This window comes from Lissotriton helveticus, unplaced genomic scaffold (assembly GCF_964261635.1).
Source record: "Lissotriton helveticus unplaced genomic scaffold, aLisHel1.1 SCAFFOLD_400, whole genome shotgun sequence".
Lineage (NCBI taxonomy): Eukaryota > Metazoa > Chordata > Amphibia > Caudata > Salamandridae > Lissotriton > Lissotriton helveticus.
Genome location: NW_027611916.1, coordinates 543,272 through 558,880, shown reverse-complemented (window position 1 = coordinate 558,880; position 15,609 = coordinate 543,272). Strand labels below are relative to the sequence as shown.

General features: G+C 42.1%; 1 protein-coding gene across 1 annotated transcript in view; it reads right to left on the bottom strand.

The window, feature by feature from the left end:
- Window positions 1–8,351: 8,351 nt before the first annotated feature.
- Window positions 8,352–15,609, bottom strand: part of LOC144807243 (uncharacterized) — a 42,328-nt gene continuing 35,070 nt past the window's right edge. The window contains exon 2 of the mRNA XM_078673095.1: window positions 8,352–14,626. Within this exon, the coding sequence (XP_078529221.1) occupies window positions 12,364–13,488 (1,125 nt within the window). The 5' untranslated portion in view covers window positions 13,489–14,626 and the 3' untranslated portion in view covers window positions 8,352–12,363. The remainder of the gene's footprint in view (window positions 14,627–15,609) is intronic.

Here is a 15,609-nt window from a genome sequence, read left to right as displayed (position 1 = left end):
CTGTGTTTTCAGGTAGTGGCTTACGACCACCCTCCAGGTTCAACCCCCCGACACACTCTATTGACAATAAGATATTGGCTTATGAACAAGTTGTATTGAGGGATGTTGAAAAAACAATGACTGCCCGACAATATGTTCCATATAATATAAGTCGCGATGAAAAGACTGCATTGCAGTCTCTAAAGAACAATATCAACATCGTTATAAAACCCGCCGATAAAGGCGGAGCCATTGTTGTACAAGATCTGGAGAAATATAAATCTGAAATCTTCTCTCAACTAGGAAAACCGGGGAACTATGTACACATAAAAAAAGACCCTACGAAAAATATCAGTGAATCTATTCAAAAATTGACAAAGGGAGCTTTGGAACAGGGAGTTATTAATAAACATGAATATGACTTTCTAAATAATACGAACCCCAGAACACCTACAATATACACCCTTCCCAAGGTGCATAAAGGATTAGAAGATCCCCCGGGCAGACCAATAATTTCAGGGTGCGGGTCATTATTGGAACCGTTGTGCAAATACGTGGATGTGTTTTTAAAACCTATAGCCCTTGCCACTCCCACCTATGTGCGAGACACCACACATACAATCCAATTGGTGGAAGGTTTCAAATATGATTATAACACATGTATATTAGCTGCAATGGACATTACATCTTTATATACCAATATTCCGCAGAATGAGGCACTGACCTGTATGGAACGTGTACTTAACACGAGGATTGCACCCCATAGAGTACCTACAGAGTTTATTGTTCAGCTTTTAGAAATCGCTATGACCAAGAACTTTTTTGTATTCCAAGATGAATACTATATTCAAACAAATGGAGTAGCGATGGGGGCAAGCTTTGCTCCGAACCTGGCCATAATTTTCATGAGTGAATATGAAAATCAATACATCCTCAATCAATATAATCCTTACCGCAACAATATATTGTTGTGGGTAAGGTATATTGATGATGTCCTTTTGATCTGGCATGGTAATCAGTCACAACTAACTGAATTTCATGCTTGGGTGAATACCTGCTCAAGTAACATACAGTTCACTTTGGAATCAAGTGCGATGTCCATTAATTTTTTGGACTTAAAAATAAAAACTGAGGAAGGAAGATTATATACCACCCTACACAGAAAAAGTAGTGAAAGAAATACCCTTCTTAGATATACCAGCCATCATCCACGCAACCTCAGGGACAACCTGCCCTTTGGGCAATTCCTGAGGTTGCGTCGGAATTGTTTTAAAAAAGATGATTACTTTGATGAATCAGCAACTTTGATGTTGAGACTGGCTGAACGTGGGTACCCCAGTCGCCTTCTGAAAAAAGCCAGAAAAAGAGCATGGCACAATCACCGTGAACACTTACTCTGCACTAAACCAAAACTCAAGGAAGAACAATTGGTTTGTGTAACGACGTTCAACACTAAAAGCAATGCTATTAAAAAATGTGTGAATCGGCATTGGCATTTGATCAGCGGAGAATTGGGTGGAATTCCGCCACCGTTTCATGCATTCCGTAAAGGGATGAATATCCGCGATCACTTAGTACAAGCCTTGCTGCCCAAAAAACAGCCTCCAGGCCAATCGACATTATGGGGTACAGCAACAGTGTCTGGCCACAGAAAATGTGGGACCTGCAAGGCTTGTCCCTTGACAATTGAAGGTAACAGTTTCAATCACAATGAGCGCACATACAAATTTACACAACATACCAACTGTAACACCACATGGGTAATTTATGCAATTATGTGCCCTTGTGGTTTTTTGTATGTGGGTCAGACAACCCAAAAAGTAAAATGCCAGATCTTGCAGCATATGAGCCGGATACGCTGTAAAGTCCAAGGCGCACCTTTGGTGGATCATTTCAGTACATTTGAACACCCAGAAAATAGTTTAAGGTGGTGGGTGATTGAAAAAATAACAAGAAACCCCAGAGGAGGCAACTTTCACAACACCTTGAATAGAAGGGAGTGCAAATGGATATACACTCTCAACACGGTCAATAAGGGGCTCAATGAACTTGAGGAGATGAACAAACAGGTTGCACTACTGGGCATTTGACCTTTGATATATAGTTACTATTGAGACTGGGTTCAGTATGCACATTAATGAAACTGGTGTATATGTCGCTTTACCAATTTAACATATACCTGGGAATGTAATGATCAAATTATTGTGTGTCAATTTTACAATTATTGAAAAACCAGATATTGGATAATCTTTTCCCATTGTGAATATACATGTGATTTTGTATTGATTATTGGAAAACTAGACATTGGATAACCTTTTCTCCCATTGTAAATATACATGTGATTCTGTATTAACTATAAGGGTTCTTCATGTCTGCCTTAAACTTATAGTACAAATTGTTGTCTTTTTAAAACGTACTAAATTCAATTTGTCTATGGTATGATGGTAGAGAATAACCGTATATTAATACAGGTTATGTTAACAACACCGATGGGAGTAATTATTGTCACATATCATTTATCGATTGGGATATTTGTGAATAAGCAGTGCTAAAACACTGATATGAGCGTACAATCCTTTCAACTCAATCTGAACTCCACGTGGCAGTATCCTACATCCCACTAGGTGGAGCTATACACTGGCTGACCATAACTCTCACGTTGGACATGAGGACTGTTGAATTTGTCCATCGTTAATGTTTATTTTTGTGTATATCGTAAGGCACATCATAACCAGATGTAGCCTCTAACAGCCAATTTTAATAATTTTTTATAATTGCGTGTACACCGGATAGGTTCCTGGGATTTATCGGATATGTTTCTCAGTTCCCCGCGCAATTTTGAAAAATTTGAAAACGCACGTAAGAATGCAATTAAATAAGGATCTATACTTTTGGATAGCGTAGGACCATACATACGGTCATCTTTGTAATAGTTACTCTGGCTGTGACAATTCACTTATTCCGCGCGATGACCCCAAAACCAGTCCTCTGTCTATGGTTAATCAGTAGACGGGGACGGTTACAACTACACGCGGTAATGTGACAGCAGTAACAGTGGCGTCCTTGAACAGAGCGAGGCTTGGCTGCATACTCGGATCATTGGATTCAAAATAAGGTACTGGCCTGATAATCACGGTGTCTCCTTGTTGCACCCGTTTTTGTTCGAAAAAAAGCTGACTGCTAATATTTGTATGGCATTTGATTGAGACGTGACTCTGTCTCTCTCCTCTCTTTTTAAACAGCTACCTGACTCCATGAGTAGGTGCACAAACGAGTAAGGCACATTGACACTATATGTGCTGGATTCATCGTTTTTAAGGTATTTTTTGGTAGCGTGTAACATGAATTGCTTTGATTTTAATCAAACCAAAATATATAAAAAATGTGTATTCTAAGTGAGACCTCATTGTTGTCTCCCCAGTTTCCTGAATTTATGAACAGGATTCCCTTGGATTAAATACTATAACACCAAGGTAAAAATCAAAGATTTATACATCTATTTGTCTGACTTAGGGTGAACTATATACTGACACTATACAAAATTATATGTAGGTAATTATATACCAGGATGCACACATGAAGCATTGTGCCCTCCTGAGATCCGATATTAAGAAGACTATATGGGAAGTTGGAACTATGGACCACCCCCTCTCTCATCCTTAATGGGTAAGAAATAAGACCCAAGCTTTGGGTTTTAATTTTGTAATTAGCTGTATCCACCACTATTAGTAATCCACAATTTTATCTTTCATAGGGTTATTATTATCCCTTGGTTGCCTTTATTTCGTTCTCCAGTCCTGATGAAGACTCGCAATCCCCAGGTTCAACTAACCGGTTGGGAATAAGACGAGTCGAAACGTCGACGGTATCCTCATTTAACCCTGGACCAACTAAAAAGCGTATATAGTGCGAAACCTTGAGACATATTTGTCCTGATTAATAAGCTTCAAAAAAAAGGTTTTGGCTAGGGTCCCAAAATTACGGAAAATTGTATATCCGAGTGTTCCTCAAAATTATGTGAATAATTCTTTTAGTTTCACCAATTTGGTTTCTTTTCTGTTCACTTGTTTCACACTTCTGATCACTTCTTTGCACAATCCTTTCTTTGTCTTGGGCAACCTCTGTTGTTTTTATCAATTTCAAATGAAATATTGTGAAAATATGAATCGTTAATAATGAAAAATGAAAAAATGAGAAATAATAAATGAAAAGTATTTTTGATAATTGTGGTGGAGGCTATTTTTGTGGTACCAAATTAATGCAGTACTAAATGAACGGACAGGGTGTGGCTGTTCTTTATGTAGAATATTATAACTACAATTGATTAATTCAATCAGTACAATTGATAGGTCTAGGACCATTGTTTTTTCTATATTATGATATACCCAGGTCCATGCCTGATGGGTTTCCCCATTTCTCTTAATGGAACTGTAAAAGGGCGGAAGGCGACTTATCACACATTATCCTACATTGCGACTGTGTAACCCCCTTCTGGGACAAGATATTTTACTTTATTAGTAAAATTTTCCCCATTTCCCCGTCCAGAGAATTACCGTACCTGGCCTTTGGTTTCACCCAAGAACCCTCCCTCCACGCCGACGGCAGAGCACTACTAGATCTCCTGCTCACAGCAGCTGTTAAAGTAGTCCTTAGTAATTGGAAAGACTCGAGCAAAGCTACCTTTGCATGCTAGCTCAATTGGGTGATTAGCCTCCGGGGAGCAGATAACATAGCTCTGCAACAGTCACCTTGGCGCCCTCCTGTAAGAAGGATGTGGTCTACCCTCGACAGTTATTTTACCACCCATAAACCACCTTAGGTATCCACTCCCCCCTTCGCATTGACCCGATCTGACAACACCACAAACCGGTTGTGTGAGTTTCACTACTAGATCTGTTCACTCAGGAACCCTGCAATCCAACCTCACATCTTTGCTGCTCTTTATTCTGTACCCCTTCAAATTCCATTGCTGAAAACTGTTGCATGCGACTCCGCCATAAATCACCATGGACACTGTAAATTGATACTTGTATAGCGCACTACTCACCTGCAAGGGTCTCATGGCGCTTGTACGAATACCGATGTGGAACCCATCCTGGCTTTCGCTGTGAGGTGTCCACTCCTGGGCACCCCCAAGGTGGAGGCCAGGCATCCTTAGCGTTGTGGGGGCCGTTGTGGAGATTAAGCAAGCTATTGCCCAGAGTTGCAGAGTGGGACTCCATGATTGTAATAGGCACCGAGGCGAGAATTATCAGGTCTGTGGAATTTTTGAGCCCAAGACCCGCCGAGGCGGGGAATTGAACCCTGGTCCGGGCCAGACCTCTGCATCAGGGTCTGCCGCTCTAACCATTGAGCCACACTTCTCCACTGTCTACTGTAATGTATATTATTTTCCACCCCACTGTATGTTGCCTATTACCCCTTGGCTTTATTGTACTGTACTGTTTCTTTTGTAATATTGTATGTTTCCAATTTATGTATCGTTTGCTTTTACTTGATACTGAAACACCCAATAAAAATTATTTTAATAAAAAAAAGAACCAAATTGTCAAAAACACAGAAGTGGAATGGGAGGGTTTGCGAGTGGTAGAAGGGGCTACCTATTTAGGGGTAAAAATCATAGTTAAGGTAGAAAACAATTATACAGACAAATTTGGATCCATTAATAAAAAAGTACAAGGGTAGAATTTGGCAGAATAAACAACTTACAAATGTCTTTAATAGGTAGAAGAATCAATTTGATCAAGATCCCTAAAATACTCTACTTTTTAGGGCCATCCCTCTTGAAGTAGGGAACCAATGGTGTACGGTTATTGATGGGACAAGCTCTCGATTTTTGTGGGCTTATACTAGGCCTATAATGGTGCTGAAATATCTGACCCTCCTGAGAGAGGGCAGGGGGTTACTGGTACCTTATATAACAATCTACTACTGGGCCACTGCCCTGCAACAGAGATCTATTTTATTGGGGATAAAATGAGAGGCTTATCAAAGTTCTAATCCCGTACAAGCTTCTGATAGGGGATGCAGCATGGGGTGTATTTTGGAGGCAGCTTTAGTATGGATACTATAAAAGAGTTTGATTTAAGACCGTCCATTGTTTGTTCAAAATACGGGCTGAGGTCCAGAAGAAAGTAGGCCTGGGTTGGCTGAACTTCTACACTGCATTACACAAAAAGTATAACCTCGGTTAATTTTTTGGGACTCTTATATGAATATTTTGAGACCCTACGTCACAGGTTTAATCTAGGGCATCACAAGTTTTTTAAAATATCTTCAGCTCTCAGATTTTTTTACTGAAAAAAACAGGAGGGACAAAGGTATTTATAAGGTTGAACTGGTGGAACGAGTAGATTAGCAAACCCCCATCGGGAAGCTTTATCAGTTGTTGAATAAGCTCATGCCAGATGATATAGAAAAGCAGATAATGTTGAGGGAAGAGAAGGTTCAAGCAGGAACAGACGTCCCTCGGAGTCCAGAAATCTGGCACAGACAATATTAAGTTTTGCTTTTCTCAAGTACAGCATTTTAAAACAGATTACAAGTTGTACTACACTCTGGGGGGAATAGCTAAATGGGGTGGAACCAGAAACGAACATTGTACCCAATGCCATTCATACGGGACGCGTTTGATATGCTGTTTGCAACCTGCCCAGCCCTAGGTGGCCTGATTGGGGACATTACTGAGTTCCTGGAGGGAGGACTGGGACTAAGTATAGTACAGAGCCCACAACTTATATTACTGGGGATTAGTAATGAATCAATCCCTAGCCAGGCACAGGCATTTGTGTTTATTATAATGATGGATTTTCAGCTAAGCTTGGCTACGGCATGGCAAGACCTCTCAGCACCATCGGTACAACAATGGCTCACTCGTCTAATGGCTATTTATCATACGGAAGTGGCAGTATATGCAAAAAAAGGCATAGGAACTAAGAGGAAAGGGTCAAGGGTGTGGGCACCTCTGACGGGTGGGTGGCTATACTAGAAGAGGGATAGTAGAGCACCTTTCTATTCACTACAAGATGTGGGAATGGGGGTCAATTGGATACATTTTTCCGCAGGTATCTTCTACGTGGGAAAGATAGCAATATATGTATACATGTTTGCTCCGCCGACCCGCTCGTCTTCCTTCCGTACCGCTACCCATCCTGCAATTTATCCTGTATTCGCGTTATGGTATCGGACTCGGGAAGTGATGCTGAATCCAACGGTATGCTCCCCGACGTGCTCCCTGTGGCAGGACTGGTAGAGCGTCCTTGTTTCCGCTCTGGTGTTTAATGGCGGCGACTGGGTCTTTGTTCTCGGAGCCGGCCGGCCCCGACTACGACAACGGCGGCCGCTGAAGGCAGAGCAGAATCGGCCGGCGGAGAGCGGCTGCCGCTCAGAGTTTTCCGCAGCAGAGCGCTTCTCTCCTTTTCACCACCACGCTAGCTCGACGTCGCAGCCGCCAGTGATACATTTGTATCCTTCCCCCTAGACGACTCTGGAAGCCCGTTATTCTCCGGTGCTGTGAAGGGGGCCATTTTGAGTCCAGCGATCGGAAATTGCAATTAATGGCCTGACCTTCTGCTGCGGGTGTTTAAGACGGCCGGCGCCGCACTACAACCGTGGGTAGCGTCAGTATGGAGTGTGCTGCCCATGTCCCCAAGACCTGGATATGCTTGTCAGGGCGCCAATGGGATGACGGGCTATTGAAGGGGGATGCCGGCGGACGGGCTCGAGGACTGCCGCTCGTCTTCGAGTCCCGTGTACAGGGAGATACAGCATCCTCACCTCCTGAGGTGCCCTTGAAGACTTGCGATATTTTGGACGCTTTGGTTACCCTGCGAACTGTTGTGTGTGATAATGCCCGGGACCTGGGGGGCCGACTGGATGCCATTTTGTCCGCGCTATCCTCGACTGACCAAGATGGCGTTCATATGCAGAGCGCTTCGCCACACCCAAGGCTCGATTACTGTGAACTGCCTATCCAGAGATACATGGAGGCGCTGGAGGCGCGAGAGCTGGACACCGCTGCGGCCCTGTCTGCTATAGCTGTGGAGAGATGTGGGATTCCCGGACTGATACAGCGGCTGGGAAGTCGCCTCTGGGCGCCATGTCTTGCAACCTCTTCGGGATCTGCCGGCGATTTTTACTATTGTGTCCTGGGCATGCTGCTTATACTTTGACTGTTTAACTTTGGAGGATTGCTGCTGCGCCCTGCCCTTCTTTGTACATCTGTGGACCATATGACTCTGTGCTGGACAGATATTGGTGGACAGCGCCTTGTTCTGTTGTGGTCCTTGCGGCTGTTTACCCCATTCCGGAAGGCTGTTTTACTATTGCACCTCGTTGGCACATTGGATCGAAAGGGACAAGGCTGAAAATGCTTTTTCTTTTTTGCTTACTGTTGTTTGCTTTGCTGATACTGTGATGGGTAGACGGGGGAGCTAGACGTTGGTTATGCTTTAATTCGGGGTCGGGGGTGGGGCGGCCGAGAATATCCTGACTGGCTGTTTCGGACACATAATTTTGGCCCTCCTCCGGTTTTATTTCTCTTTGGAGTAGGGGGTTTGGGTTCCTTGGGAGGATCATTGCTTGTGTTCTTATCTTTTTAAAAAATTTTGTTAACATCGCTTGCTTCATGGGCGGGTCACTGTGGTTCGTTGGGATTGGATTTCGGCTGTTCCATTTGTGGATATTCTTTTGTATGGCCCGCCCTCTCGGCTATCGGGTCTGAATCTATGACACTTCACCAAAATTATATTACTTCCTTTGTTGTTCATTTCCCTCCTCCTCCACTTCTTGTACTTTTTTCCTTCTGTGGGGTAGTTTCGGGGCGACAGGCACGCTGTTAGTGGGTTAGGCCGTAGCCATTACAGGGGTGCAGGGTGGCGGGTGTGGGGGGGGTTTGTTATTTTAGTTTGTTTTGTTCTATGGTCCCTATCGCTCTTTTCTGGCTTTGGGAGGGTTCTTTCCTCTTTAGTAGGGTTGGCTGTCTCTTGGTCTCGCACCTTATCTCTTTTTCGGGCTTCTCCAAAAGCCCCTGTCTCTCGCTTCTTTGGGGTGGGCCCTCTGGGGTGATATTTAGGAACGTTGTTTATTGTATTATGGCCTATTGTTTCGTATTACCGCCACGGCTGCCTTGATTATTTAGTTACTACAGTCATAGCCCGCCTCAGACTGCAACTGGGGTATGTCCCCCTTGTCTCTTATGTGTTTTTAATGTGAGGTGCTATGTCCTTGTTGTTGCAGCTCCTACTCTTCTTCAAAATTTAAAAGTGAAAACCTCATATCCTGTGTTACAGGCCTCACAACCGCTTCTGTTGTACCTTACCATATCCTGTCTGCCGATTGATCTGCATTTCTCCTGTTTTTCATTGCTTGTCTTTGCGGCCGGCCATGATGGTTGTGGGCCTGCGCATGTATCTCCTTATTTTTTGAATAAAGGTTTTCAAAAAAAAAAAAAAAAGAATGGACTGTCCACATGGAGGTGTGCGTTAAAACATAAGCTATAAAATGTGCAATAAAGATATGTTTAAAAGAAAAAAGGAAAACATCAAGTCATTCTAAAAGCTGTAGCGAAGGTAACCCATGAATCTTAGAAGAGGGGCCTGTGAACTGTGCTTGGTAGAACCAAAGATCTATTTGAGGAATTATCAGTGTCAGCTTTTTGAGATTGGAAGTAAACCAGTTTTGCTCTTAGTATAAGTGGTTTACAACCACTGCAATGGGTGTGACAAGTACACTGGCAAAAGGTATATGTTTAAGGTTTTTCACTCAGTGTGGGCTCTCTCATGTCCACGGGCGTCCATTTTACAACTCAAGTGTTTCTGACATTCAGAACAGTGATAAGGATTTGGCACCAGACGCATTCTTTCATGTTCATTGAAATGAATTTTTTGAATAAAGCTTTTCTGGTATTCAAAACACTAATAAACACTTTTCCTTTACAACTTTGACCTTCCAACTGAATCTTTACATGCCTTCATAACACTCATACATTATTTTAGCTAGGATGGGCTTTTATATGTGGAGTGAGAATTATTTTACAACTAAAGCTTCTCTGGAATTCAGAGCACCGAAAAAGGTTCTTCCCCCATTGTGTGTTCTCTCATGAACAGTAAGATGACTTTTCAGACTTTTAAAATATGTACTTTTTTATAATGCTATACCCTCCCCGCTCAGTGACCACAACCCGGTGGTGATTGAATTGTTAAATGGATTTTCCTTACTAAATAAAACTGATTTTCCGCAGGTTGTAGCTGAGGTAAAAGCCATAGATCAGGGTAGAAGATTAAATTGGAGTAAGGTTATACCAGAAGACTTCTTCCATATCATTACGACAAAGGCTGCTCAGGAACTATACATATGTGCGGACCCACATTCTTATGGGGGGATGTAATTACCTCATATGAAGCCATTTGTTCTCAAGTGGCCAAAGAACTTACAACAAATAGTAAAGAAGGGAAAAACAAACCTGTACTGGGCTGGTTCAATCATAAGTGTACCAAAGCACATAATTTATTAAAAAAGGCTCTAAACGATCGGCCGAGGAATAAAAGTTTAGTTGCTCAGCTTAGGAAGGAGTACTCAAGAGTAGTCCAGGCACGGAAAAATGAAATAAAACAAGATGCGTGGGCTGATCTAACGGATAAATCGACACTGAAAGATAGTGCCAAGTTTTGGTCTATAATTAATACTCCCTTGTTCTCTGGCAATCAGAACTCTGCATTGGAATTAAATATTGCAGAGGAGGATTGGTTAAGTCATTTAAAAAAAATGTATGGAAGTGATTTAGAGCCGGAAACTTTTGCGGTTCCCATCTCTGACCCACTCATTATACCTGTAAATTTTAATACAGCAGAAGTTGTTAAAGCAATAGAGGGCACTGCGGGGCATAAGGCTCCAGGCCCTGACGGGGTTCCCTCAGATATGCACAAGGCTAATCCCACTTATTGGGGAAAGATTTTGACTAATGTCTTCAATACTTCGTCCATTTCAGGATTCCCAAAGTCATGGTCTCGATCAACTATAATTCCCGTGTTTAAGAAGGGCCAAAGGGGAGATCCCAGATGCTATAGGCCTAAATCATTACTTGACTCCTCCTTTAAAATATTGGGAAAGGTCATATTAGCAAAGATAACAGTGTGGGCTCTGGAAAAAGACATACTGTCCGACGCCCAATATGGTTTTAGAGTCGGTAGGGGCACGGAGGACCAATGCCTCAATTTACATTTAATAATATCCAAATACACGAGGGCAGCAAGGGGCTCCATTTTCTTGGGATTTATGGATTTGTCCACAGCCTTTGATCTAGTCAATAGATCTAGGCTGTGGACGATGCTGTTGGAAATGGGCCTTGACCGGCCCCTCGTGTATTTTTTGGCCGAATTACACAAAGATTTGAATGCTTCAATAAGGATGACGCAGGAGGGGAAACGTACGGCTAGTTTTAAGTCAGGATGGGGGTGCGTCAGGGCTGTTTCCTGGCCCCCATGCTGTTCACCCTGTACATAAACTCGCTGGAAGCTAATTTTTTAACAGCTGCACTCGACATTTCGCGTATGGGTGGATCACCGGTTCCGGTGCTACTCTATGCGGATGATGCCGTTTTATTGGCAAGGACTCCTTTGGGTTTACAAAGACTGTTGGATTCCTTTGGGAACTTTATGAACTCTCTGGACCTAGTGGTCAATAATGGTAAATCACACATTATGTCACTAGGGGTTGGTAAAAGTACTGCCAGATCTTTTCATTGCGGCGAAGAAGAAATCACTAGGGTGAAAGTGTTCACCTACCTGGGAGTTGTCTTTGACGACAGGGGAACGTGGTCACCTCAGCTCTCTATAAAGGTGAATGCCGTGAGAAATTCTTCAGCCGCAATATTAGGATTTGCTAAAAGATTGGGGGGAAACCCTTTGAGGCTATTTTAGCTATTTATAATTTCGTTTTAATTAAATTCACCTGGTACTATGGGATCTGCAGGGTTGGACTAGGCTAGAAGATGCGACCCGTGTAAATGCGATGATTTCTCCCCCCAAGATACCATGCATTTTATGTTCTTTTGCCCTTTTTTTCATGAAGCCAGAAAAAGGTTTATTCTTCCACTATTGAAAAAGATGGACTTTATACAATGTAAACCTGCACTACTGTTTTTACAACTGATGGAATCCCCTGAAATCATGTTTAGTGTTGCCAGCTTTCTTGTTGCGTCTGTCAGAAGTAGGAGGGTTAGACAGGCAGCTCAACTGGAAATGCTAAGTCATATAACATAAGCTTATGTACTTTGAATATTGGTCTTTAACTATGAATGTGTCTTTTTAATGTTTTTAATTGTATTTTATATTGTATAACACATTTTATAACGTTCTGTAGAGTGTATAGTATACTTTTATGATTTTAATTAATCGTATAAAGTGGTTTTGACTTGACTTGACTTTTCAGACTAAAGGTTTTCTGGAATTCTAGGCACTGATAAGGTTTTTTCCCAGTGTGAGTTCTCTGATGTACAATAAGACTGGTTTTGTAACTGAACTTTTTTAGGCATTCAGAGCACTGATAAGGTTTTTGCCCAGTGTGGGTTTGTTCATGGTGAGTGAGACTAGCTCTATCTGTAAAGTGTTTGTGACATTCAGAGCACTTATATGGTTTCTCCCCAGTGTGAGTTCTCTCATGGAATTTAAGACCACTTTTCAGACAATATCTTTTCTGGCATTCAGAGCAGTGATATGGTTTTTCTCCGGTGTGGGTTCTCTCATGTTGAGTCAGAAGGTATTTACGACTAAAGTTTTTTGGGCATTCAGAGCACTGATGGGATTTCTGCCCAGAATGGGTTAACTCATGCCGGGTGAGAATGGTTTTCCGACTGAAGGTTTTCTGGCATTCAGAGCACTTATGAGGTTTTTGCCCAGTATGCGTTCTCTCATGTCGAGTGAGATCTGATTTACATTGGTAACAATTTAGGCATTCAGAGCACTGATACGGTTTCTCTCCAGTGTGAGTTCTCTCATGTTGACTGAGAAGGGTTTTACAATTGAAGCTTCTCAGACATTCAGAGCAATGAAAAGGTTTTTCTCCAGTATGTATTCTCTCATGTCGAATAAGGCTGGATTTACAACGGAAACCTTTGTGGCATTCAGAGCACCTATGAGGCTTTTCCCCAGTGTGAGTTCTCACATGTTGAGTCAGCTGCTGTTTGTGAGTGAATCGTTTCAGGCATTCAGAGCACTTATGAGGCTTTTCCCCAGTGTGAGTTCTCACATGTCGAGTCAGATGCTGTTTGTGAGTGAATCGTTTCAGGCATTCAGAGCACTGATGAGGTTTTACCCCAGTGTGAATTTTCTCATGCTGACTGAGTCTGGATTGACAACTAAAGCTCTTCTCACATTCAGAGCAGGTATGAGACTTCTTTTTGGTGCTAATATCTCCAAGTTCGGTTTTGTCTTGTATACATTCCATTATGAGATAAGATTTCTTTCTGAAGTTAATATCTCCAAGTTGGGATTTTTCTAGCAGACACACCATAAGAGAATACTAAATCTTATTCAGTATGTGTTTAGCATCACCCACTCAAATGTGCTGCACTTGTTCAACTAAACACCTGGACAATTATTTAGCCACAGATCACTTCTCTGTGGAGTTCACAGTTTATAACCTCTATAGGCAACCTAATTCACCCTACAACCTTAATCAGCAGCCCCTGGTACTTATGGGGAAGCCTCTCATGGGATTAGTGCATCATTACATCCATGCGGGTTCTCTGACCCTTTTCTCATACTTATTTATTTATGAGTTTATGAAGCCCTTAACAGGTCTTTGGTTGGTGTTCAGTATTTCAAAGCTAGGTACATATTCACATAATGTATTGTCATGAATATTCAGAATACTATTGTGCATCAGTAGCAGCACATTGTTTCTGGTCACCCTTCTTACGGATGCCTTCTATGTCTGTATATAAGACTACAATGAGGATGTTAAGGATTTTGCAGGTCTTGCCCGGTAACAAGTACCCGAGGTCACATCTAATGGGCAAGAATAATAGTGGACACATGGACCCGGACTACAAGCAAAAGGTGGTCATTGGTCAAAGAGGTGCATTTTTACCCTAATTCTCCTTCCCTTTGTCCCAGATATACCCACATCACATTGCTAGTTCATAACTAACAGGTATCTTAGTTCTAAGCGGACTACCTGTCTTTTAAGCTGCTTCGTTTACACTGTATAAGTGACAAACAGATATTTGTTTTTGATATAAAGACAATTCACTGGATATGGTGCTCAACTGTTCCATTGGCTGAGGTCTGTGAAAAACTCTTCGAGTCCCCCTAGTTCTGTGTGTATTATCTTCTCTTGGGTCGGATAGAGCTTTAGACTGATGCTTGTCCTCTCTGGTTCAGACAGATGGTCTTCCTGCCCTGGGTTAGCATCTCCAGGGCATTCTTCATATACGATTAGAGCAGCAGGAAGTCTATTTAGAGAAACTGCTTTTACGTTCTTTATTTTACTGTAATCCAAGTTTCTCACTACATCTTTTTCCTGGATACTTTTCTCTTGTTGGAGCTCTGAAGCAACTTTACTTCTTTAGCATCGGTCCTTTAATAGTTTTCAATTATTTGCTTATTACTGATCACCATTTTGTCTTCCATGCCCAATCTTTAATCACCTGTGGATTTAAAAACAGAGATTGTTAAAGAATACAAACTGGAACAAAGGAATAACATTTATTAGCTAATACAGACAACCAGAGTCTGAGTTCATTTTGAGAGAGGGATGAGAGGGATCTAGGCATTTTCGATAGAAAGCTTGAGAACACTGGAACACTAGGTTGAAGAGGTCTAAAGATGGAAATTCTGATGTACAGTTTTGTGCACATCAGTAATAATCAGTAAGCTGTTCAAGTGTCTGATCAAAATTCCTCCCACTCACTGTGCGATATACTTCTTCGCACAAGTCCCCAAACCAGGCAAGCAATATCTCAAAGAACAAGCATGCACACCCTCATAAGAGTCTTCCCTTCCCAGCACCACAAACAATGCTACTTCTCCCGTGCAAGCATGTGTTAACAACTTAAGAGTCGACACTAGACAAGAATTAAAGAATAATTTGGCCAACTTTAAGCTGGCAGTTGAACTACCTATGGCTCAGAAAATTAGGAGACCGCATACCTAGACGGATCTCTATGCCTTTGCCAAACACAACTATACGCCTCAACAGGACAACAAACCAGATGTTAGAGGTGGACATTGATGACCTTTGCCAATCTTACATAACATACCTTCACCACACAGAAACAACTTATAAAATACACACTATAGCTATAAATACTTCTCTGGCGCAACGAGTCATAGCTTGTACTAAAAACCTCTCAAAAGTAAGACAGATCACCTTCATCCCAGGTAATCAAGACAGAAAAAGAGAGCCTAAAAAGACACTGACAAGCTTACTGCACAACTGCAATCAACAGCTAAAAATGCCAAAGATATAGCTGACCCCATCCTGTCACATAATCTAGACCAGGGGTGTGGAATTTAATACAATATCTACTTGTCCATGAGGAAGGTAGCTCAAAAAGAAGGGGGACCCCACATCAATGCTAGGCAGGTAGACAGGGAAAATACATATCAAGGAGGAAGAAAGATACCTGCC